Source organism: Parus major, chromosome 1 (assembly GCF_001522545.3).
Source record: "Parus major isolate Abel chromosome 1, Parus_major1.1, whole genome shotgun sequence".
Taxonomy (NCBI): domain Eukaryota; kingdom Metazoa; phylum Chordata; class Aves; order Passeriformes; family Paridae; genus Parus; species Parus major.
The window spans coordinates 92,549,389-92,569,750 of NC_031768.1; the positions used below are offsets into that span (position 1 = coordinate 92,549,389).

The following is a 20,362-nucleotide window of genomic DNA, read 5'->3' on the forward strand; positions in this document are numbered from 1 at the left end:
ATTCACAGAGCTGCCATGGGGCAACCACAGCCTGGGTTAAAGGCAGTGGTGCTGATTAGTCCCATCAAGTCCTGTAGGGGCACTTTCACCATCCCCAGCCAGGCTAAAGATGGTGCTCTCACCCCTTGCACCTGATGGGGATGAGGGCTTTCTGCAGCACCTCTCCCTCCTACCACTGTCACCCTCAAAGAGACTGGCAAAACTACAGGCAGGAGAGATGATCCAGGCAGCCCAAGTCCCAACACATACTTCTGAAGTAAATTCTTAAAAATAGGTAGATAAACCCTGCTCTCCCCAGGATCTCCTCTTTCCCTTGCCCACATACAAGCCGCCCTGTGGCCACCCTGACCTGTGGGTACATAAAGAGGAAGGACACTTTGTCTCCTCCTGGTAGAGCCACAAGTCATACCTGCAGCAAAGGGAAACCTCAGCCCTGCTACTCAGCTTCCTGCACCTTCCTGACAGCTCCTTGCGAGCCCTATTTGCTGTGCCAGAGCGTGTGGTGGGCACAACCTGGTCTCCAGAGAGAGAAGATCCACTGGCATCACAGTGACCGCAGTCTGAGGAGAGCTGTGCCTCAGAGACTTGACCTCAGACCTCAAGGGAAGCCACATCTCAGAGGTGTGCCAGGGTCAGTAGCTGTGCCATGGCCATTCATGCTGTGCCTACTGGCAGTGGTCCCTGGAGAAGGATGCTTCTCAATATTAGTCTCCTTTCCAGCCTCCTCCCGGCTTATCTTGCTGTCTCAGGTTTAAGGTAGTTTATCTAAAGATTTTTATTTTTTTTAAACCTCCCCCTTCTTAAAATCATCTCTGCTTTGATAATTTTTTTCAACTGTCTGTTTTGTGGTTTGGGTGTTTTGGTTTTTTTTAAATGACAACTTTCTATCTGCTGGGCAAGCAACCCCGGCCGAGGCATCTCCCTGCGCTCGCCCACATCACCGGCGCCCCGGGCTCCCTTGGCTCCCAGCTCCCCTGGATTCCCGGGCTCCCTTGGCTCCCAGCTCCCCTGGATTCCCGGGCTCCCTTGGCTCCCAGCTCCCCTGGATTCCCGGGCTCCCTTGGCTCCCAGCTCCCCTGGATTCCCGGGCTCCCTTGGCTCCCAGCTCCCCTGGATTCCCGGGCTCCCAGCGAACCGCTTCGCCTCCCGGCAGGAGCAGCTCCATCCCTCAGCAAAGCACGCCCTTGCTGCGGACCCCGGCTCCAAAATTCGCCCAGACGCCCTCGGCTGCGTCCCTTGAGGAGAAGGACAACCTCTGGAGCCCCTGAGGAGGGCAGGGGGAGCGCAGCCCGGCCCGGCTGCCCCTCTCCGGGCACGGCGGGGTCCCGGGGCAGGGGGCGGGCGGGAGGAGGTGGCCAGCCCGGTCCCGCCCCGCGGCTCCGCGCCGGGCACGGCGGCAGGAGGGAGCGGGTCGGGCCGGGAGTCAGCGGGACCGGGGACCAGGAGCGGGACCGAGCTGTGCTCGGCGGCGGCACGGCCCGACGGGCCGGGGGTAAGTCCTGACTGCTGCCTCCCGCTCCCCTCCCGCCCGGTGCCGGCAGTCCCTTCTCCCGCAGCCCTCCGCCTCCCTCCGTGCCCGGTGTCCCCCCGGCAGGGCCGGGGCACACGGCGGCCGGGCCGGGGCAGCGCGGGGAGCGGCGCGGATCCCGCTGCCCCTCGGGTGCGGGAGCGGAGCGGCGGCCGCAGCTGGAGACGAGCCCAGAGCCGCCGCCACCTACGCCGGGACCCTGCGCTCGGAACCCGAACGCTTCCCCGCACCTGGACCTGCCATGCGGGCCGGGACAGGCGCCCCGACCCATCCCAAACGGAGACCCACGGGAGGAGCGTCCTTCCCCCACCCTTTCCCCTCCCTCTGCTCTTCCCCGCGGCTGAGACGCTTGTCCCCGTAGCACTTTGTCACCCCGTTACCAGGTGGGTGTCCTGCCACCCCTCTGTGAGGGTGTCCAGGTACGCTGGTACGTGCCTGCATTGGCAGCGCCCTGGCCGGAGTGAGCAGGACTGGGAAGGAGGGGAGGTTAGGGGGATGGAGGGGAGGTCCAGGGATGAGGGACCTGCAAGGGCTGGGAGGGATCTTGGTAGGGAAGACCGACTTTGGGATGAGAGTCGAAGGTAGTGCTCATGGATATAAGGAACAGAAGACAAGACAGGAAACCCAGAGCCGAGCGGTGTATTGGGATGTCTTATGCCTTCTGGTTATATATATTATGGGTGATGTTTTGTTCATTCCCTGTTCTGGCCTTGCTTATCACCTAGGCAGCTGCTTTTTCCAGCACTACAGAGCCAGCCTTTCCTGGCTCCAGACAGTACAGAATTCCCAGACTGGGAACTGTGTCCATGCAAGGGACACAGTAAAATGAATCCTGTCTTTGGGTGGCTGCAGCACAACTATTTTATGAACAGTCCTGGACTCAGCAGCAGCACTCATGCTACAAGAGATCTTCATGACCCAGTGGAAAGCCTAACTTCTTTGTCATGGTCAGGCAGAAGAAAGCTAGAGGAGACAAGCACAAGCCATAAGAGATTGTTTCACCCCTGTTCTGAGGGACCTGTGTTCACAGGACATGGGGAAGTTCAGTTTCCATCTCATTCAACCCTTGTCCTCTCCCAGCTACAAAATATCAGAGGAGAGTGGCGCCAGTTTTAAGGATGAGTAAATCCCAAGGGGCTGGAGCAATTTATTACCTATTGCACAGCTACTCTTCCAGGAGTATAGCTGTGCAGCATCTGTGCATCACAGATGCTGCTGTTCAAGGGGTGAGGTGAAACAGAGTAATATTTATACCACTGGCATTGCAGTGTTTTGTCCTTGCTTTTCATACCTGTCATACCTGATGATGAGTTCAGCAACAGGAGCAGTAGCAAAGGAAAAGAAGATACAAGCCATTAAATGTCATGGAACAGCCTCGGTACAGCAGCTTTCATATTTGTGGAAAAAAATCCTCCTCTTAAATCAAGGAAGGGTAGGTTACTGAGAGCAGACTTGAATCTATTGTAAGAAAAAGAAATGCAGAGCACCCTGCAAACATATTTCCATTTTTTCATCCCAAACATCAAGCTGGTTTGCTTTTCAGCACAGGAGGCACATCTTCTGGCTAGGCATGGAAAACGCAGAGCACAGTATGGATGGAATGGGAGCACACCAGCAGTCAACCCTTTACCAAGGCAGGCAGGGCTTGGGACATGCTGCAGGAAAGGAGGAATTCTGGAGGTGGTGCTTGCTGCCAGGCAGCCAGGGATCAAGAGGCTCTGCCAGGCTGCCAAGCACTCGAGTGTGTGAAGTTACTGAAGACATTTCTTGATGAGAGAAGGAAGAGGATACTTCCCAGAAGAAAAGATAAAAGTTCCAAATTTTGGCCAAGCCCTAGTATGTTTGGGTAACTGTGTTGGGTCTTCCTCATCATTTCAAACTGTTGCCTTGGAGGCTGCACTCTTTCCCAGCTGACTTGTACTGTGGCGTGACTTTGGTGCATCTCAAAACCATTTCCCCTTTTCCAAACTGCTGTATTGGTTGCTAAGATCCACCTTTCACATGCACACAGGAGGTGAAATCTTGCATTCCTTGATTCCCTTGGTTTAGATTCAATGAAAAACAGAACAAGCCGAGCAAATATTTAAGCAAAGCTCTGCCCATATATGAGCAGAAAAAAGACCTCTCTGATTGGGAGAATTCATAAGGAAAGTATAAAAAACATACCAGTACCCAAAGGAGGTACTGTTCTCCACAGTTATTGCAGAGCTTTGATTTTCATTCCTCTGTTTCTTACTCTTTGCAGTGGCAGCCCCATGGCTCTCTTCACCAGAACCAGCAGCCATCCTAACACAACAGACCCCATTCCCTGTGGGGCAAACAGCACCACAGAGCCTGAGCTGCCCCATTCACACGCCTACTACGCCCTCTGCTACTGCATCTTGATTCTGGCCATCATCTTTGGGAACGTGCTGGTCTGCCTGGCTGTGCTGAGGGAACGCACCTTGCAAACCACCACCAACTACCTCGTGGTGAGCCTGGCAGTGGCAGATTTGCTGGTGGCTACTTTGGTGATGCCATGGATGGTGTACCTGGAGGTGAGTACCTCTCAGGAATGATTAGCAGAATTTCACCACATCACTGCATGCTTGGTCATGTTCCTAATGAGGGCAGTAGCAACATTTATTCTGATCTGTGTGGAACGGCCCTGGAGCTGTCCTGCAGGCTGTGTACTGCTTGGGTATGCTGCATGGAATGATTAAATAAAAAAGGAATAAGTGAGGGGGGGGAGGAAGCCATCCCAGCAAGATAGAATTAGACTCTTCAGTTTGATTGCAACTAAAAAATATTAAAAGTCAAGCTTTATTTCGGACTGGAATAGTCTATCAGCTCAAGTGCATTCCAATCCTTAATGAAATCACATTATGCTTTGCTTTAGAAAATACTTGGCACTCAGCCTTGCTGTGGACAGGGTGGGACTGAGGCACATCTGCGGAGCAGCCTCTGCCCCATGCCATGCCTTAGTCATGATTTGTGAGCACAACAGTAGGTCCATTTCCTAGTTGTGTTTGTAGACCCATTCAAGACTAATTTCTGTCTGTGAAGCTTGAATAATCAAAGCAGCTGATGCAAGAGTCATCCAAACAACAGAGAAAAGAGTTCATACACATCCCAAACCTGAACTCCCAATCCTGGCATTGCATAACACTTCCTATGGAACTGGGCTGTCAGACTCCAGCAAGACTGAGATTTAAAAAACAGTCCAAAAAGCCCCAAATTTTTTTTCAGTATTCTCTGCTGTTTATGGATCAGCAAGGCCATCAATGAAGCAGAAATGGCATCATGCTTCAATACACCATGAGCCTTGAAATTGCCAAAAAATCATTCAGTCCCTAAAACTGTGTAGAATACCTATTCATCTACTTAAGGTTTGCCAAACCAGACTTCAGAACTGGCCCTTATTTATGGAGAAGCTTAAGGTGGATGAATGCCTCAGATTTAAATTCTGCTTGTGAAGTTTGTGCTTTACACTTCATTTTTAGAGTCATCAGTGGCCATGAAATGTGTTATTTTATCAATCATGCAGACAAGAACTGTCTCTTTCTGGGAAATCTTTTGGGAAGGCTGTGACAGAGCAGCAACAGGAACATTTTATAGTCTCAAAATCCTCATCTCCACTTAAGGAGGTTTCTGGCACAGAAGTGCTAATCAGCAGTGTGTCTAGCAATCTTCTGAGGGCCACCATGTAGGTGTGACACACCAATACTGCTGCCCTCTTCTTTACTGATCCCTGGTGCTATGGCTGCTGCAGCTCACCAAGGTTTCCAAGACAGTGGCAGCAGGGTGTCCTGCCCCCTGGAATTTGAGGGAATTAAACATCATCATGCTTTGCAGTCATTGCATAGTTGGAGGAGGACATGTGGCAGCATGGCTGGGAACACCCTCCTCAATCTTCTCACAACATCCAGTTCTACCTCCAAAGGGGAAGAAAGCTTCAGGAGAAGGTTGTCACTGAGGTCTAATCTGCTGAGACCGTGTGGGAGTCTCCTCATCTTGTCTCTCACATGGGAGCTGTGAGACCTAAGCTGCTGTGTGAGCTCAGGAGCTGCACTGGACTGGTGTCAGAGGGAGGACAGAGCTGAGTTCCTGCAGCTCAGCAGTCCTGACCACCAGTGCTCTTTGCACTGCCACCATGCAAACCCAGGAGCAGCCATCTCACAGCTGCAGGAGCCAGCAGCAGCCCCAAGCATCAGCTCTCAAACACAAAACTCCTCAGGGAACCTGCTCAGATGCACTTGCATGCAGGCTTTCATGCCTGCCATGGCCTGATGCAACTTGGTTTCCTACTTTCCCATCCATGTGCTTCTCAGTGTGGCATCCCCATTCCTATCTGAATTGTGGAGATTCTGTTGCTTATTTTAAGAATTTAGGAGAGTGGTGGAGATGTATAAGTTAAAAAAAATAATCATTGCGCATTCATAAACTGGAAAGCTTCCTATAGAGTTTGGAAGTTAAAAATAATAACACCACAATTTTTTAGATAAAGCAGACTGGTCGTTAAGGAAGATTAGGTGAAAACCTGACCTGAATAGTCTATAGGGATCTTTAGCATTGTGTTTGACAGAGCCAGGATTTCACCCTGGACAATCTTCTCCTGCATAATCACCGAGTGGTAATGAGAGATTGTATCAGCTCATCTCTCTGCAGTTGCTCTCATCAGCTGTAAGAGAATAATGTTTGACCATCCACCTCGCCCAGACAGATGTGAGGATTCATTCAATTAATACCTGGGATATCCTTTGAGATTCCTGGACAAAAAGCACCAGAGGGATAAAGAACAGGTACCCTGCTAGCACTTGAAAACCAGAAATGCAGACTAGCAGGTTCTAGCTGCTGTAGCAAAGATGATCAGAACAGAGCAATAAAAGGAAGAGCAGAAATAGAATTTTTAAAATTCTGAACAAAGCATATAAAAAAAGGCTTTTCTTCACTGTTAAATTATGGAATAAATTCTGGGTTTGTATACCCCACAGGTAAATATTAACTACTTCAGCAACTCCAGCAGAGCTACTCTCCAATTTAAAAGTGACAAGTGAGAATGGGTTTTAAGCCCAAACATTTTGATCTGTCAAGTATCCTCTTACACCAGCTACAGTCCAGTATGCAGGTAGTGTGATCTGATAGCATCATCCTGAGAGGGCTCACTTCTGAGCCTTCCCTACCAGCACCTTCTTCAGTTTTTATGGTTCACATTCTTGAGCTCAGCATTTCAGTGTGTTCAGGATCTCAGTTAAGTAATTTAACTCCCTCAGTTAAGTGCTTGTTCATCTGCTGGGTTAGCAGCAGCTGCCTTTCATGTGAACATCTGCCTCTGGCTTGGTGAAATATTCTTTAGACTCCACAGCTCACGCAGAAACTGCATTGCCTTTTGCCTCAAACTGCAGACACATCCCTTACTGGGTCCCACTGCTAAGACTTCCAACATTTTTATTTTATTTTTTTTTTTAATATATCTTGAGGTGGTCAAGCAGATCTTAAACTATGAAACTAAAGTAAAACCAGTGTAGTGTTTCTCTGGAAGCTGAACCTACCTATTAAGGTCCCTAATCTCAGATGGACAGCCTTCAGTTTGCATGTCTTGTAGTTTACCTGTGCAGAAAAGCTCAATGGTTTTGACTTCTTTTTCCCCTTTACATACTTTTTTTATAAGAAAACAATGGAGCACTACCATTATCAAGAGAACTGGAGAAGAAAGCACAGTTCCCTTCTGCATTCTGCAAGCTAATTCCCATTTCCCTCTTCTGAATTAATTCAGGGTCAGAGGGTCTAATGGAAGACTGCCTCATTCAATACCTGATTTCTGAAATGTAGCAGCTGGGTCCAGCAGAGAACACCCTAAAGACACAGCTCACCTCAGCAAGTTTCAGTGCCCATGTGTGGGAATGCTGCCACTATGAAAACCATTTACATTTCTCAGGATTATTTCTTAAACAATTCTCACAGAGAACATTTTGTATTTAGGATGCAGGGGGCTGCATCCTTCCTAGGCACCAACACTCACAGGGTTGAGCCACTGCCTGAGAAGCCATGAAGTATGGGCTGGGGTGGGCATTTTTGAATGGATTTTGAAAAACTCCAAGGATAGATCCTGCACAGACTTACCAAGCAACTGGCTCCACTGTCCAATGTCCCTATAGTCAGAAAAGTAACCTTCATAACCAGTTTGTACCTTTCCTCCAGCTCATTCCTGTTGCTTCTTGTCCTCCCACTGCACCACTGCTGTGAGAAACCCAGGTCCATCTTCTTAGCACTTGCCTTCAACCTTTTTAATAAACTTCCACCAGGCACTAGAGGGCTGTTATTCTCCCACCCCTCAAATCCATCTTTTTTCCAGGCTGAAAAAGTCCTGCTCCCTTAGCTGGTCCTCACAGGATTGTTTTGGTGGCTCTCCACTGGACTCACTCCTGTTAATCAATGTTTTTTCTCTACTGATGCCTCAAGAGCAGGTGCAGTACTCCAGATGTTGTCTAAATGTAAGCAGAGAGACCAGGAAGTAGTGGCAGTTTCTGACAGCTTCCCAGGATCCAGCTGAAACAGCAGGACCTGCAGGGCTGAAGGCTAAAATCCAGGCTCCCTCCCAAGCATGGACTTTCTCCCTTTTTTCTCTCCTACTCCCCCATCCAGCACAGCACTGGGTTTGTTTGCAGTTGAACAAGAGGGCAGCCTGCCCTCCATCTCCTACAAGCAATGGGAATGGAGGCAGACACCTCCCTCAGAATCAGGTTGTCATCCCAACCCCAAGGCGAGCAGGGCCACACAGTGCTTGGAGCATGCTTGTCAATCCAAAAGATCCTTGTCAAGAACTTGGTGGCTGCTCCAAGACCCACTTTTCTCCAAAGCTAAGACTGCCTATGGCTGAGCTTTCACAACCACACACTTCAGATGAAAAATTCAAAACAAGCAGAACAGCTTGGTAGCAACTCAAGCCCCTTAATCTGAATAGCCTGTGAGTTCTCACTCAGATCTAATAATCAAAATCTGTAACTGAGATAAGAAGTCAAATGAGGTTTTTGAGAAGCCTTAGTCTCAGATCTCAGTTTCATACATAAATGCAAAAACTTGCAGCACTTTTCCAGCTCGCTGCCTGTAAGAGCACTCTGGCAGCTAAGCTGAGAAAGACTTACAGCCCTTAGATTTTCTCAGATAATCATTAATCAGAGGATAAATACAGTGATATCAAACTTAAATCAATTTATCATGCTAGGCCTTGAGAGGAGAGATAGCTGCTGTTTCTTCTCCCTGCCTCCTTTTGCAAGAGCAAATAAAGGATTGAAATGAAAGTGAGGCTCCTTCTCCACGACCTACTGCTGTGTTATCTTGCACACAACACAGGTGCCTCAGTTTCCCTCTGCCCATCACTGTGGGCATGAACTCCTCCAGCTGCTGAGTTACTTGGAGGAGAGCAGCTCCTTACACATAACTTGTCAGGAGCTGGTGCAGAGCAAGGCTGACAGTTTTGTGTTGCAGGTGACCGGAGGGGTCTGGACGTTCAGCCGTATCTGTTGCGATATCTTTGTCACCATGGATGTGATGATGTGCACAGCCAGCATTCTGAACCTCTGTGCCATCAGCATTGACAGGTGAGACACAACAGCATCCAGGGGGACGGTCTGGGTATGGGGGTCAGCCCTGTGCCCCAGTGGGGCAGGGACAAAGAAGTGGGGTGAGCACAGACAGCATCGGTGTCTTCAGAACAGCAAACCCCTGGAGGTCTGTCCCTGCCACTACTGCTGTCAGTGTGGCTCTGCTCACGTTGTGCAAGAAGAGGTCTGCACTGGAGGGCAGGGAGACACAAGCAATAAAACATCCCAGTAGATGGTTAACCACATCCTCGAGATTTTTAAAGGCAGGAACCACAATTGGTCATCCAGCTCCCACTGAGTGTCAAAGAGGGTTTCTCCTACTGGAGATCTCACTCGTGAAGCTTTATTAAACCAAATCCTGGCATATACACAGGGAGAGATGAAGATTATTGCTGTGTAATCTTGAGCTTTGCTTTGGTTTTCTGCATTTTAAAACTGAGCCTATTTTAAGCAATGCTGAGGGCTGGGAGCCAAGACCGTGGCACATGTGATCCTACTGGGACCAAGGAGTGGGAGAAGGGAAAAATACTGCGTGCTGTACCTTTGTAAAGTGTAGTTCAAGGATAATAATGCAAGGCAGCTCTCAATGCTGCGTTGGTCCGGTGTTCCTCCATGGGAATCTGTATCCCCATTTCAGTTTGGCTCTGTCTGCAAGGAACAGCCCCCAGGCTCTCTTAAAGATGAGACTCCTGTGCCTTCCAAATCCTTGCCCTGCTGAGCTGCATCTCCTGGGGCACCCCAGCAACTGAAGGTCCTTGACACCTGCCCCTGGGCAAACCTCTGCCTGTCAGGCTAACACCAGACCAGGCAGCTGAGACAAAGAGTTCAGAAGTTTGTGTTTACTCCAGAGAGTGCTCTTGCACAGCAGTGCCCATATAACTTTAGGGGCTTGAGGGTTAGGGATTTCCTGGAGTTTCTTGATCCATCTGGTAGCCCAAACCCTGTAGCTTCACATGCTGTGAGTTCTGCTGAGCATTTCTCTGCACTGCTGCCAACTAACTGTGATTTCCTCTGTTCTGCCCCTCCATGCCCCACTTACCATTTCTACAAATTGCTGATCCCATCATCTGATTTTCTTTACTTTCCTCTTCTATTTCTTCACCACATTCACCATGATGTTCCCTGTGCTGCTTTCACTGCTCCTCTTGAAAACCTCCTCCTTTCCCTCCCTCCTGCCTCCATCTCCTCTTCCCGGGGCTGGTTTGGTCTGCAGATACACCGCAGTGGTGAAACCAGTTCAGTACCAGTACAGCACTGGGCAGAGCTCCTGCAGGAGGGTCTCCCTCATGATTGTGATAGTCTGGATGCTGGCCTTCGCAGTGTCATGCCCTCTCCTCTTTGGCTTCAATACTACAGGTAGGTGATTCCCTGAACAGTAGCACGCAGGAGGGGTTGGCAGTGGAGCTGCCCTGTGTATGGCCAGCTCATTTAACATGGGTCCTGCAGATTTGCCAAGTTACAGGAAATTCTAAGGAACTTGAAAGCACACTATGAAGGGAGAGAAAAATCCCCATGTGCTCTTATCTATAAACTTGCCATTTGCTCAGGCAGACACTGACTGTTGCTCTAAAGGGCAAACCCGCCTGCTCTACTGCCAAATCAATGCCCATCAAGGTGTCCAGGTCTTCAGATTCCCATCAAACAATCACTGTGAGCACACAGAGCAAAATGTGCAGCGCATAGAGCACACACACACCAGACTTAATGGTGTCTTGCTGATATCAACAGGTTCAGAAGCAGAGTTTTGACTGATCCAGAGCACATCTCTAAACAGCAAGGATTGCATATTAGCGTTGCTTGTTAGAAACCTCCTTCCTATCCCACTGGCTGTTCTGCTTCCTTAACTAATCCCTTGAGGAGGGCAGGGAACTTAGCCTCCACCTTGGAAGCAGGTTGGTCTTTTTCCTTTTCCTCAGCTAGGGCAGCACAGTCTCCCTGGAGGCAGAGGAGCAAGGGAGCCTGCCTTCCCACTGAGTCATAGGCAGAAGCCTTTGCTCCCCCTCCATCCTCTGCGGTGCTTGAGGCAGGAAAGGGATGGGAGTGGGAAATTCTGCTGCCCCCCTCTGCCTGGTTCAGACAGATAGGGGTGAATGCACACTCTGCATCTAGACAGCTCAGAGGCTGTCAAAGGAATGGGAGAAAGGGTGGGAATAGACACGAGAGAAGAGAACAGAGCTGTTGGCCAGAAAAGCAGGCAGATGATGCTGGCTGACGATAGATGGCCCTGTGTTGGGTTCATTTTAAGCATCACGTAGGTAATGGGGTAAGCCAGAGCATAATCTGCACTCCTTAGACTGCTTTTGCCCCCAGCCACCTTTTGTCTCACTTTGCCAACACACCAGAGCCTCCTTGTACTAAACTGAATCAGCTCAGCCACTCCTCTCTCTCTCTTCTCCTCCCCAGGGGATCCCAGTGTCTGTTCCATATCCAACCCTAGTTTCGTCATCTACTCCTCTTTGGTGTCCTTCTACCTCCCCTTCATGGTGACCCTGCTGCTCTATGTCCGGATTTACCTCGTGCTCAGACAGAGGCAAAAGAAGCGAACCCTCACCCGGCAGGGCAGCCAGAGCGCCAGCACCAAACCGTGTTATGCACACCAAGTAAGCCACACAAAGCCAGTAGGAGCTGTCAAAAAGGACAGGAATGCATCATCTCCTCTCCTCAGAGGGTTAAAACACAAACCAGAAAGCATAAGGAAGGACATGACATGTTTTCATCCCATCCCTTGCTCATACACCATGATATCTGAGGCACAGAAGCTGCAGTTAAATCCTTTTCAGACCTCTAGAATGATATTCCCTGTGTATCTCTGCCCTCTAGAAGTGGCAGGTAGATAAGAGCACAGCCTACTTCAGTATTTCCTCAGAGCAGGGTTTTCTCAGCCATGCATAAGTCTGGGTAATTTCTTCATTTATTGATTTTAATGTCTTCATTTATTGATTTTTGCTCTATGAGGCTTCATTCTCAGGGCTTCACAGGCTTTAACCTCTGTTATTAAAATACAAAACCCTCTTCATCTGACAGACTTAAGAGGTCAAAATACTCATGGTGCATGCAACATTTGTTCCACTGACCTTTCTAGATGAAATATCTGCAACCATGGGAACCAACACAACAACTTGAAAGGAATTACCTGGTCATGCATATCCACTCTTTTCACCCATTTTTGCACAGCGAGGCTACATTAAAAGGGTGGGAATGCTGAGGGGAGCAGGGCCAGCACAAAAACACAGGTGAGAGGTTAGCAGAGCAGGTAGTTCTCGTGCTTCTCCTTGGTGGGATGGAGACAAAGAGCTGTCAACTGCTGCTTCACCCCCAGGTCAGCCCAGAGGACGTGGTGCAATGTAAGAGGCAAGTGAGGCTAAGGATAACTCCAACTTCCTTCATCATCCTCTGGCCCAATGAGCAGTTTGGATGGTTTCCAGTTCCTCTGTGGCATCCTCTTTTGCAGGAACACATGGAGAGGAGAGCTTTGCCAAACAGATGCCAAGGCACGTTTTCCCCCTGTCTCTCGCTCAAATGCACAGGCCAGGAGATGTCTACAAAAAGGAGGTTGCTGACTGTCTTCAGCCTGCAGCGGTACCGAAGCTTCTGCCACGAGGCATCCCTCACCAAGGCACCAGAGACTACCCAAAACAGCAGGTGGGAAGGGAGGAGGAGCACGAAGCCAGCAGTGGAGGTACGGAGGCTCAGCAATGGTAGAACCATCAGCAGCTTGAGGCTGGCACAGCAGCAGCCCCGACTGATCCAGCTGCGGGAGAGGAAGGCTACACAGATGCTGGCAATTGTCCTGGGTGAGTGAGAGCAGTTCTGCCTGTGGGTGCAAGGGGTGATGGTTTGGGACTTCCAGGAACACAGAATCTCCTCATACAATATTGAGATTTTTTTTTTAAAATGCAAGCTGGGCCTTGGCTTCAGCTGTTATGGCTTCACAACCTCAGGAGAGACAGTAGTGGGACATTTAGGAATCTAGAATAATTCTTCCAAATGTTGAGAGCCACGCATGTTAGTGTTCTATTTACTGTGTTTTGTTACCCTTGTGTTTAAAATCAGTGGCCAACAAGCCCTACCAGAGGGAGTAACAGCCAATACCTTTGCTTTTCCTTTGTTTTACTATTACAAGGCTGGAACAATCTTTAGTTTCCATACATGCAGAAGCTCTTAGATTTGATTACAGAAGGGAAAACTGAGGCAAGGAGCCGCAGAGGAGCCAGTTGATAAAGCTGGGTAGAGAAGCCAGGAGACTGGCGTCCCTGTCACCTGCTGTGGTCACCAGGTTCACTCTTCCCCCCCATTAACTCAGTAGTAGCACAGAAATAACAGCAACCCTCATCCTGACTGATTAAAGCCAGCTTTCTGGATGAAGCTTTCCCTCAAAGTTGTGGCCACTTGCTTTTGTCTGTCATCAGGCCACTTCTGAAGCCTTATCCATTCACAAAGCTGGTCCCAAGGAGTCCGAGATTTTGCCAAATCCCTCTGTGTTAGGAATGAACGTGGCCTTTTGTTTTGTTTGTGAAATATAGGAACATCATGGAAATAACGAGGGGGTGGAGGGAGAGGCCACCAGTGCAGGCCCCTTTCCAAATAGTTGCTGCTTGAAACTTGCAGATTGTTTTCTTCTTCTCTCTTAAACCCAGGGACATTCATAGTCTGCTGGCTGCCCTTCTTCTTGATTCACATCCTCAACGCCCACTGCCCATCCTGCCACGTGCCTCCAGGGCTTTACAGTGCCAGCACCTGGCTCGGATACGTCAACAGCGCCCTCAACCCCATCATCTACACAACTTTCAACACTGACTTCCGCAAAGCCTTCCTCAAGATCCTCTGCTGCTGACTGTGGGGCCACACCGGGCTGCACAGGTCTGCAGCAGCCCCCTGGGAGGAGAAAAAGACAGGGACAAGCCAGTGAGTCCCTCAGCGCTGGGCACAGCCCTGGGTGAGCAGCAGATCATCCACCACAGAGCATCACTCCTGGGAGCTGACAGGTTTGCAGGGTGCACGCGACCCAAACGCAGCTGTCATCCCTCATCTCAGCTGCCTACGTGCTGGAAATGCATTTGCCCTCCCACAGCTGGAACCTGAGCCTGCAAAAGGCACCCAGCTCAGGTGCACAGCAGTCCTAGTAAGAGGACAGAACTTGACCTCTTTGATAAAGATCCTGATCTCTTCAGTCAGGAGCCAAGAGTGAAAATTGGACTAGGAAACTTAGAAAAGGAGCACTGATGGAGAAATAACAGCTTTCCTGTTGTTTCCATCAAAAGGTTTGCCAGTAAAACTGGGTCAGTCTAAGTTTCTAGAGAAAATTGCCCTAGTTGGAAATGAAATCCCTTGTGCTGCCAGCTTGTATTTTACTGCTCCTTGCAAGGTAGAGAGGAGGCTGCCCTGCCTCTGGTAGGTCAGCTCACATGAGAAGTGCAACTCTACCCCAGGGTCCCCTCTCCTCCTGACCCAAGGACCAGTGATAGATTGGCCACTACTTAAATACCACACACCCCAATGATCTCCTGGGGCCACTAAGGCAACAAGGCTCTTGATAGCTGCCATAGAGTCAAACCTCTTTTGTCAGCTGGTTGCATGCACCATCTCAAAACTTGTTCACGATCTCTTTGGAACCAATCTTCACCTGCACTCCTCACCTGACAGCAGCACTGCTAGATTTAGGGTTTGTACCACCTGGCTGCTGCAATAACTCTGGTTACAGCCCATACCTGGGGGAGAGCTGTTTCATAACATTCCTCCCAGTAAGAAGGGACATTTGCCTTGGGATCAGCCCCAGGACTCTCCCTGACTCCCCATGCCAATACTCCTGTCATCATATATGGCATCTGTGTATCCCAGCATCCAGGAGCTGGCCAAATAACAGCCCTGCCACGGTCTCCTTTCCCAGCAGAATTCTACAAAGCCATCTCCAGTAGTTCCTGGATGAAAAAAAACCACACAAGTCCTGATGTACCCTAAGCTGGTCTCGTGTCAGGGCACTGTAATGCTCTTCCCCTCATATAGACAAACCTGGCATGGCCAGAGAGCCTCAACATGGTTCTCTCATTTTGCCCCCTTGCTGTACTGGATCAGAGGCTTCAGCTCTCACTCCCAGGACTTGGCTTAGCTGTGCTGTCAGCCACGCTCGTTTGATAGCTTTAGGATAACTCTGTGTGCTGCTCCTGCCTGTGTCCATGCCACAGCTTCTCCATCTGGAAAGAGCTTCCTTTCTTTCCTAATATGAAACCAAAATCGTTGTCCTCTGTCTCCAGAGCCCACAGTAGAGCTCTAGATGCTGCTCTGGTTTGTCTGGGTTTTGGGAGGAGGATCTTGTGGAGAGCATGTGTCATTTGCCTGGGCAGGTGCCCTCCATACTGCATTGTAACTGCCTTAAACCAATAAAACACAAGTGTAATTGGAAGTTTTGGTATCTTTGTGATGAATGTGCCTCCTTCCATTAGTCTTTCGTCACCTGTAGCCCTTCTTAACACTTCCCCTGTAAAAAACTATCGTCCACCTGGACACCCACAAGAATTTATTATTACTTGCAATTGGGAAAGAAATGAAAGGCTGCTGTAGGCACTTCCAGCAGATGAATTCTGGAAATATGCTCAATTAGTTTCCCAGCTATGCCAGGCAGACATGCAGTAGTGTTACTCCATCTGCTCAAAGATGCTGGATAGCACGGGAGGCACTCGGCACACAGGATGGTGGAGGTATGGAACCAGTGAACCAACCTGTGAACAGATTGCCACTCAAGGAACTCTCATTAAGATGCTTCATAACAGACACCACCAGTCCACTTGATTTTGTATAACAATTGTCAGAAAGGAGGAACTGAAAAGAAAGATCTTTTAAAGGATGAGTAGGTTCATTTCAAGACCTGGCCTAGCATCTCTCAGGGGTCAGTTTCATCCTACTTGAATCTGAACTGGTTCTTCAAGGAGTGATTCCCAAGATGATTCAGGATAGAGGTAAGAACAGGAGGTGTGGCAGAAGACTAAGCAGCATTTTGGTGTCCACACAGCTATAAGGGATGGGGAAAATTATGTATCTAAACATATGGTCCTTTCTTTACTGAGATCTGAACTACCAGATCACAGAACTGATTAGGGACAAAAAAAACCCCAAACAAACAAAAAAAACAACCCAAAACCACAAAACCCTCACAGAATTACAAAATCTCAACTCTGAACTAAAACAATCTCTGTCTCCCCCTCCCTCAAGTGCTGCTTGAGCACCATGCCCAGTTTTACTCTGTTAATACAAACATAGGTGACCCCATAGGAAATGCCAAGGGACAGAAGCAATCGAAGGTGCAAGCAGGTGATGCCCCTCCACCCTCTCCAGCAAGCCAGAGAGATTGCTGAGGGCCCCCCAAGACACACCCCCACTCATTATTTACAGCAGAATAATCTGCATTCTCCTTTTCCAACTGCTCAATATCTCCTACTACCCTTAATTTTCTACATTTTCCTCGTTGGTGTTTTGTTTTCCCTGACTCCACAACTGGCTGGGAAAGGTGAGCTGTGACGCTGTGCTCTGCATTCTGTGAGGATTCATTTACATGCTGATATTCACATTAGAAGAGCCTTTGGGTAATGCAGAAGCCTCTCCTCGTGCAGAGAGGAGAAGGGAGCTTGGGGACAGCCACAGGGCTGGGTGGGTGTGCAGGTGCAGCACCCTGCAGTCTGTGCCCACCTGCACCCTGCCCCAGCAGGCAGCTGGAATGGGACACCTCAGGTCCCCTGGGCTGGAAGATGTTTCTAAACGAGTGGAGAGGGCAGCCAGGACGCTGCTCCACCGTAGCTGAGGAGTGTTAAGACCTTTTGGAGATGAAGGAGAGCTAGCAACGCACACTGGGAAGATCAGTTCCCCCCCCTCAAGTACAAGGCAGCCATCCAAGTACTGCCTGTCTAGACACATTTACAGCACGCCTGAGAAATGGACTGAAAGCACCATTTATCCCCTGCATCCACCATCTCCCAGCTCCCAGAGCCATAGGCTCAGCTGCAGGAACCCAGATGAATGAGCCACTGAGCCCACACATCCCACAGTTTGCTATTCCAAGTGTACCTGGGGCTCCCCATCTGTGACAGATGTGCCACATGTTGTATGTGTTAAACTTCAGGTCTGGGAAGGAAAACACAGGTTACTCAAGTTACTAAAATACTAAATGGTATCAGGTACTGAGCAGAAGACGTCCAGAGTTGAAACCAAAAGCTCTTATTTTGAGTTTTACACTGTAAAATAGAAAAAAAGAAACCGTAAGAACACTCTACCTTGTCAGAGGCAGCAACAGGCACAACAGGCACCAGATCATGCAAGAATCTTTAAGCAGAAGAGCACAAAGGTCTGTGGGGCAGAAGATAAAACAATCTTCCATGAGAAAAAAGCTGCTTTCTGGAAAGGCAAGGAAGTTATGGAGGAGGTGGGTTTCACCTGCCATCACAGACCAATGCTCTGCAGGTGACACTGCTCAGTGAATATTCTGCAGGTACCTTGCAGCAGCTGTTGGACACGTTGCTTTAACAATCCCAGCTGCAGCCAGATATTAAAATTCACATTTGCCAACTACAAAGGACGAAGCAAAGCCTTGCAGAAAAACATCACTTTCCCAGGTAACCATCCTTAGGGACTGGCCTGGCCAGACACTCAGCTGAGTTCAGCTGGACCCCACTGTGGGAGCTTTCCCCTGTGGAAGAGGATGGAATACTCCTGCAGTCTCCCTCTCTGAGGGGGATTGGAGTGACAGGGGGTTCTCTGTTCCTAGCTGGGGCCAGCACAACCTGCTCAGGATGGCAGCTCCCCCGGAGGACAGAGCTTGGCTGCAGCTTATTGCTGTTCCTGATGGGATTTTTTGTGAAGAATGTCTAATCAATGCCAGTATTTCAAGGAAGGATCAACAGCCTGCAGGCTGCTGATATGGTAACACTCAGAAAACTACAAATAGGAATTGTGGACAACCCAGAGGACACCGGTAGCAATCTGATTAGTTTCAGCTAAGTGTGTGATGGTTTGCTCACAAAGTGACAGACCCTGGCAGCCTTCAGCCTGCAAACACACCTGGCTGTGAGGTGTCTCATCTGACAACAATGGGCTCATCATTTCTTTCTCTGACCAATGCAAGTATCCCAAATCTGCATGAGCCTTTGAATGAGCCATTGAAGTGAGTTTTTCCTTATCTAATGGTAATAATGAATTAGCAGTAACATAACAAATGTTATCTCCTGGCAGTATTTTGTCACCTGACCTGCTGCCTTATGAGCAAAGGAAGGCTCACAAGACAGTAGGAATTTCAAGGTGAGAGGGATTCAAAACTGTACTCCTTCAAAGTCAGCATCAGCTGCTATGTACCTCTTGCTGAATGACATGAATGTAGAAGATGCATCCCAGACCAATGCTGCCTTTCAATCTCAAAAGCCACTGATCCACTTATTGTCTGTTACTTCCCAGTTAGTCAATTAGCAGTGACCTTTCTTGTTATGCCTTCCTGGCATCACTCATGCCACCTTTCCTTGGTTCCTTACTGCCTCAAGTATCAGACCAGGAGCCCACCAGCTCTGATGCCAACCACACCTTTCTACAACAGGGATACATTTTCTCCCAGGCCCAGGCCAGGAAATCTCCTGAGCTTCCCTTGTGATTCTGGAAGTAAATCTCTTCCTGACAGACAGTGGTCTCATCTCATCCCTGAATGCCTCTGGAAATGTGAGGCAAAGAAAACCCCTGGGGCCAAAGAAGAAAACGAACATAATTAAAAATTAATTTCAGTATAATGATTTAAGCTTTGTATCTTTGGTGATGTGGGGAAGACCTTTCTGCCTTGCTGCCCTAGGGACTCTTGTCAGTTTTAATAAGTTTTACCACACAGCTGTGAGGATGGCAAATTGAACAACCCAAATAAAGACCACTTTTCACTGGACAGAAGCACAAATACTGAGGGAATCACATTTCTTTCTTTGTCACAGCAGAAGGGCTGTGGTGCAGGTGGACTGCTCACCTTGCCTCAGCTGAGAGGCAGCAGCACTTCTGTCTTTCTGTGGTGGTCAGGTCAAGGCATGTGAGCAGATGGTTGATGCTACAGGACTGCCTTGAATACTTGTGATGGCACTGGCTGTGGGCAGTGGGGGAGGCAAGAGTGTGGTCAAGGTACCAGGCTTGAGTCCAGCACTAAGTACCCCCATCAGCCTCAGCTCTGAAGGCCACCAGCATTACTCTGTGGCCTTTTGCCTTTTTTGCAGCCATTGCTGAATTCCCTGAACCACAACAGAGCGCTTCTTCCTCCTCAAGATTCATGCAGAACAAGGAATGGAAAAATGCACGTGCCAGGGGCTTCTGCAACATCTTCTTGATGTTGGCAGTGCTACCCATGGACATACTGCACAGCTCCCACTCTTTTTTGCTGGCCTTGCCAAATCCTTATCATCCTGTTTTCTTATGTTCCTTCCTCCCAGACTCTCCATCTCCTGTTCCCTTTCTTGAAGAGGCTGCATCTCTTTAAAGGCTTTGGCTGCCTGCCAGTCTGTTCTCTCTCATCCTGGTTCCCTCAGCTTTGTCTGAGGAAAGCACTGGCTTTCCTAAGGGCTGGTTTCTTCAGCTGTTTTTCAGCACATAGTACCACTGAAGTTGACATTACTTTGTAGTTCTTTGTACTTTGTAGTACTTTGAACCATACTTTGGTTCCATTCTGGCCCAGGAAGGGCAGTATAAAAAAGCTCAAGACAGATTTGTAGACTTAGTTGACTTCCAGCAAGATGCTGGCTGCATCAATACCTCCCCTGATTACCTCATCAAAAGGCAAACCAGATGTTTTCCTGTGTAAGGAGAGAGCAGTGAGCACAAAGCATTGCTACAAAGCACCTTTGTGTCATGTGTCACCATCCACCATCTCGGAAAGGCAGCCAGCTCAAGAGCACAAGGTGTCACACACGGAGCACAGCAATGGCTCCAGGTACTCTGGCCAAGTTGGAACATTTGGAACAACTCCTTTCTTTGTCTAAGTCTGTGCTGGGCAATTACATATAAGGGCTGTGGTTTTTAGATCTTTTCATGATCAGCACCCTGCAGATCAATCAACTCTGCAGGTACAGGTAGTAAGATACACCTTGTGCTGCAGAGCCTCTGGCATGAACCACTGCCATTGCCCTTCCTGGTGCATTGGCCACTCCCTTGAGCCAGAAAATGTACTTTACTGTATTTTACACAGTAGCAGGAGGATAGAGAAGACAGAAAGCTGGTTAATCCTCAGCTGTCTGGCAGATCCAAATGC

The 20,362-nt window shown here is 49.0% G+C and overlaps 1 protein-coding gene across 1 annotated transcript; it reads left to right on the forward strand.

Moving 5' to 3' along the window:
• Nucleotides 1-1,397: 1,397 nt before the first annotated feature.
• Nucleotides 1,398-15,511, forward strand: DRD3 (dopamine receptor D3). Its single transcript, XM_015625738.2, has 7 exons — nucleotides 1,398-1,492; nucleotides 3,774-4,065; nucleotides 8,996-9,108; nucleotides 10,325-10,467; nucleotides 11,515-11,711; nucleotides 12,563-12,905; nucleotides 13,749-15,511. Exons 2-7 carry the CDS (start codon nucleotides 3,784-3,786, stop codon nucleotides 13,943-13,945), a joined length of 1,275 nt encoding a protein of 424 aa, XP_015481224.1. The 5' UTR covers nucleotides 1,398-1,492; nucleotides 3,774-3,783; the 3' UTR covers nucleotides 13,946-15,511.
• Nucleotides 15,512-20,362: the final 4,851 nt, after the last annotated feature.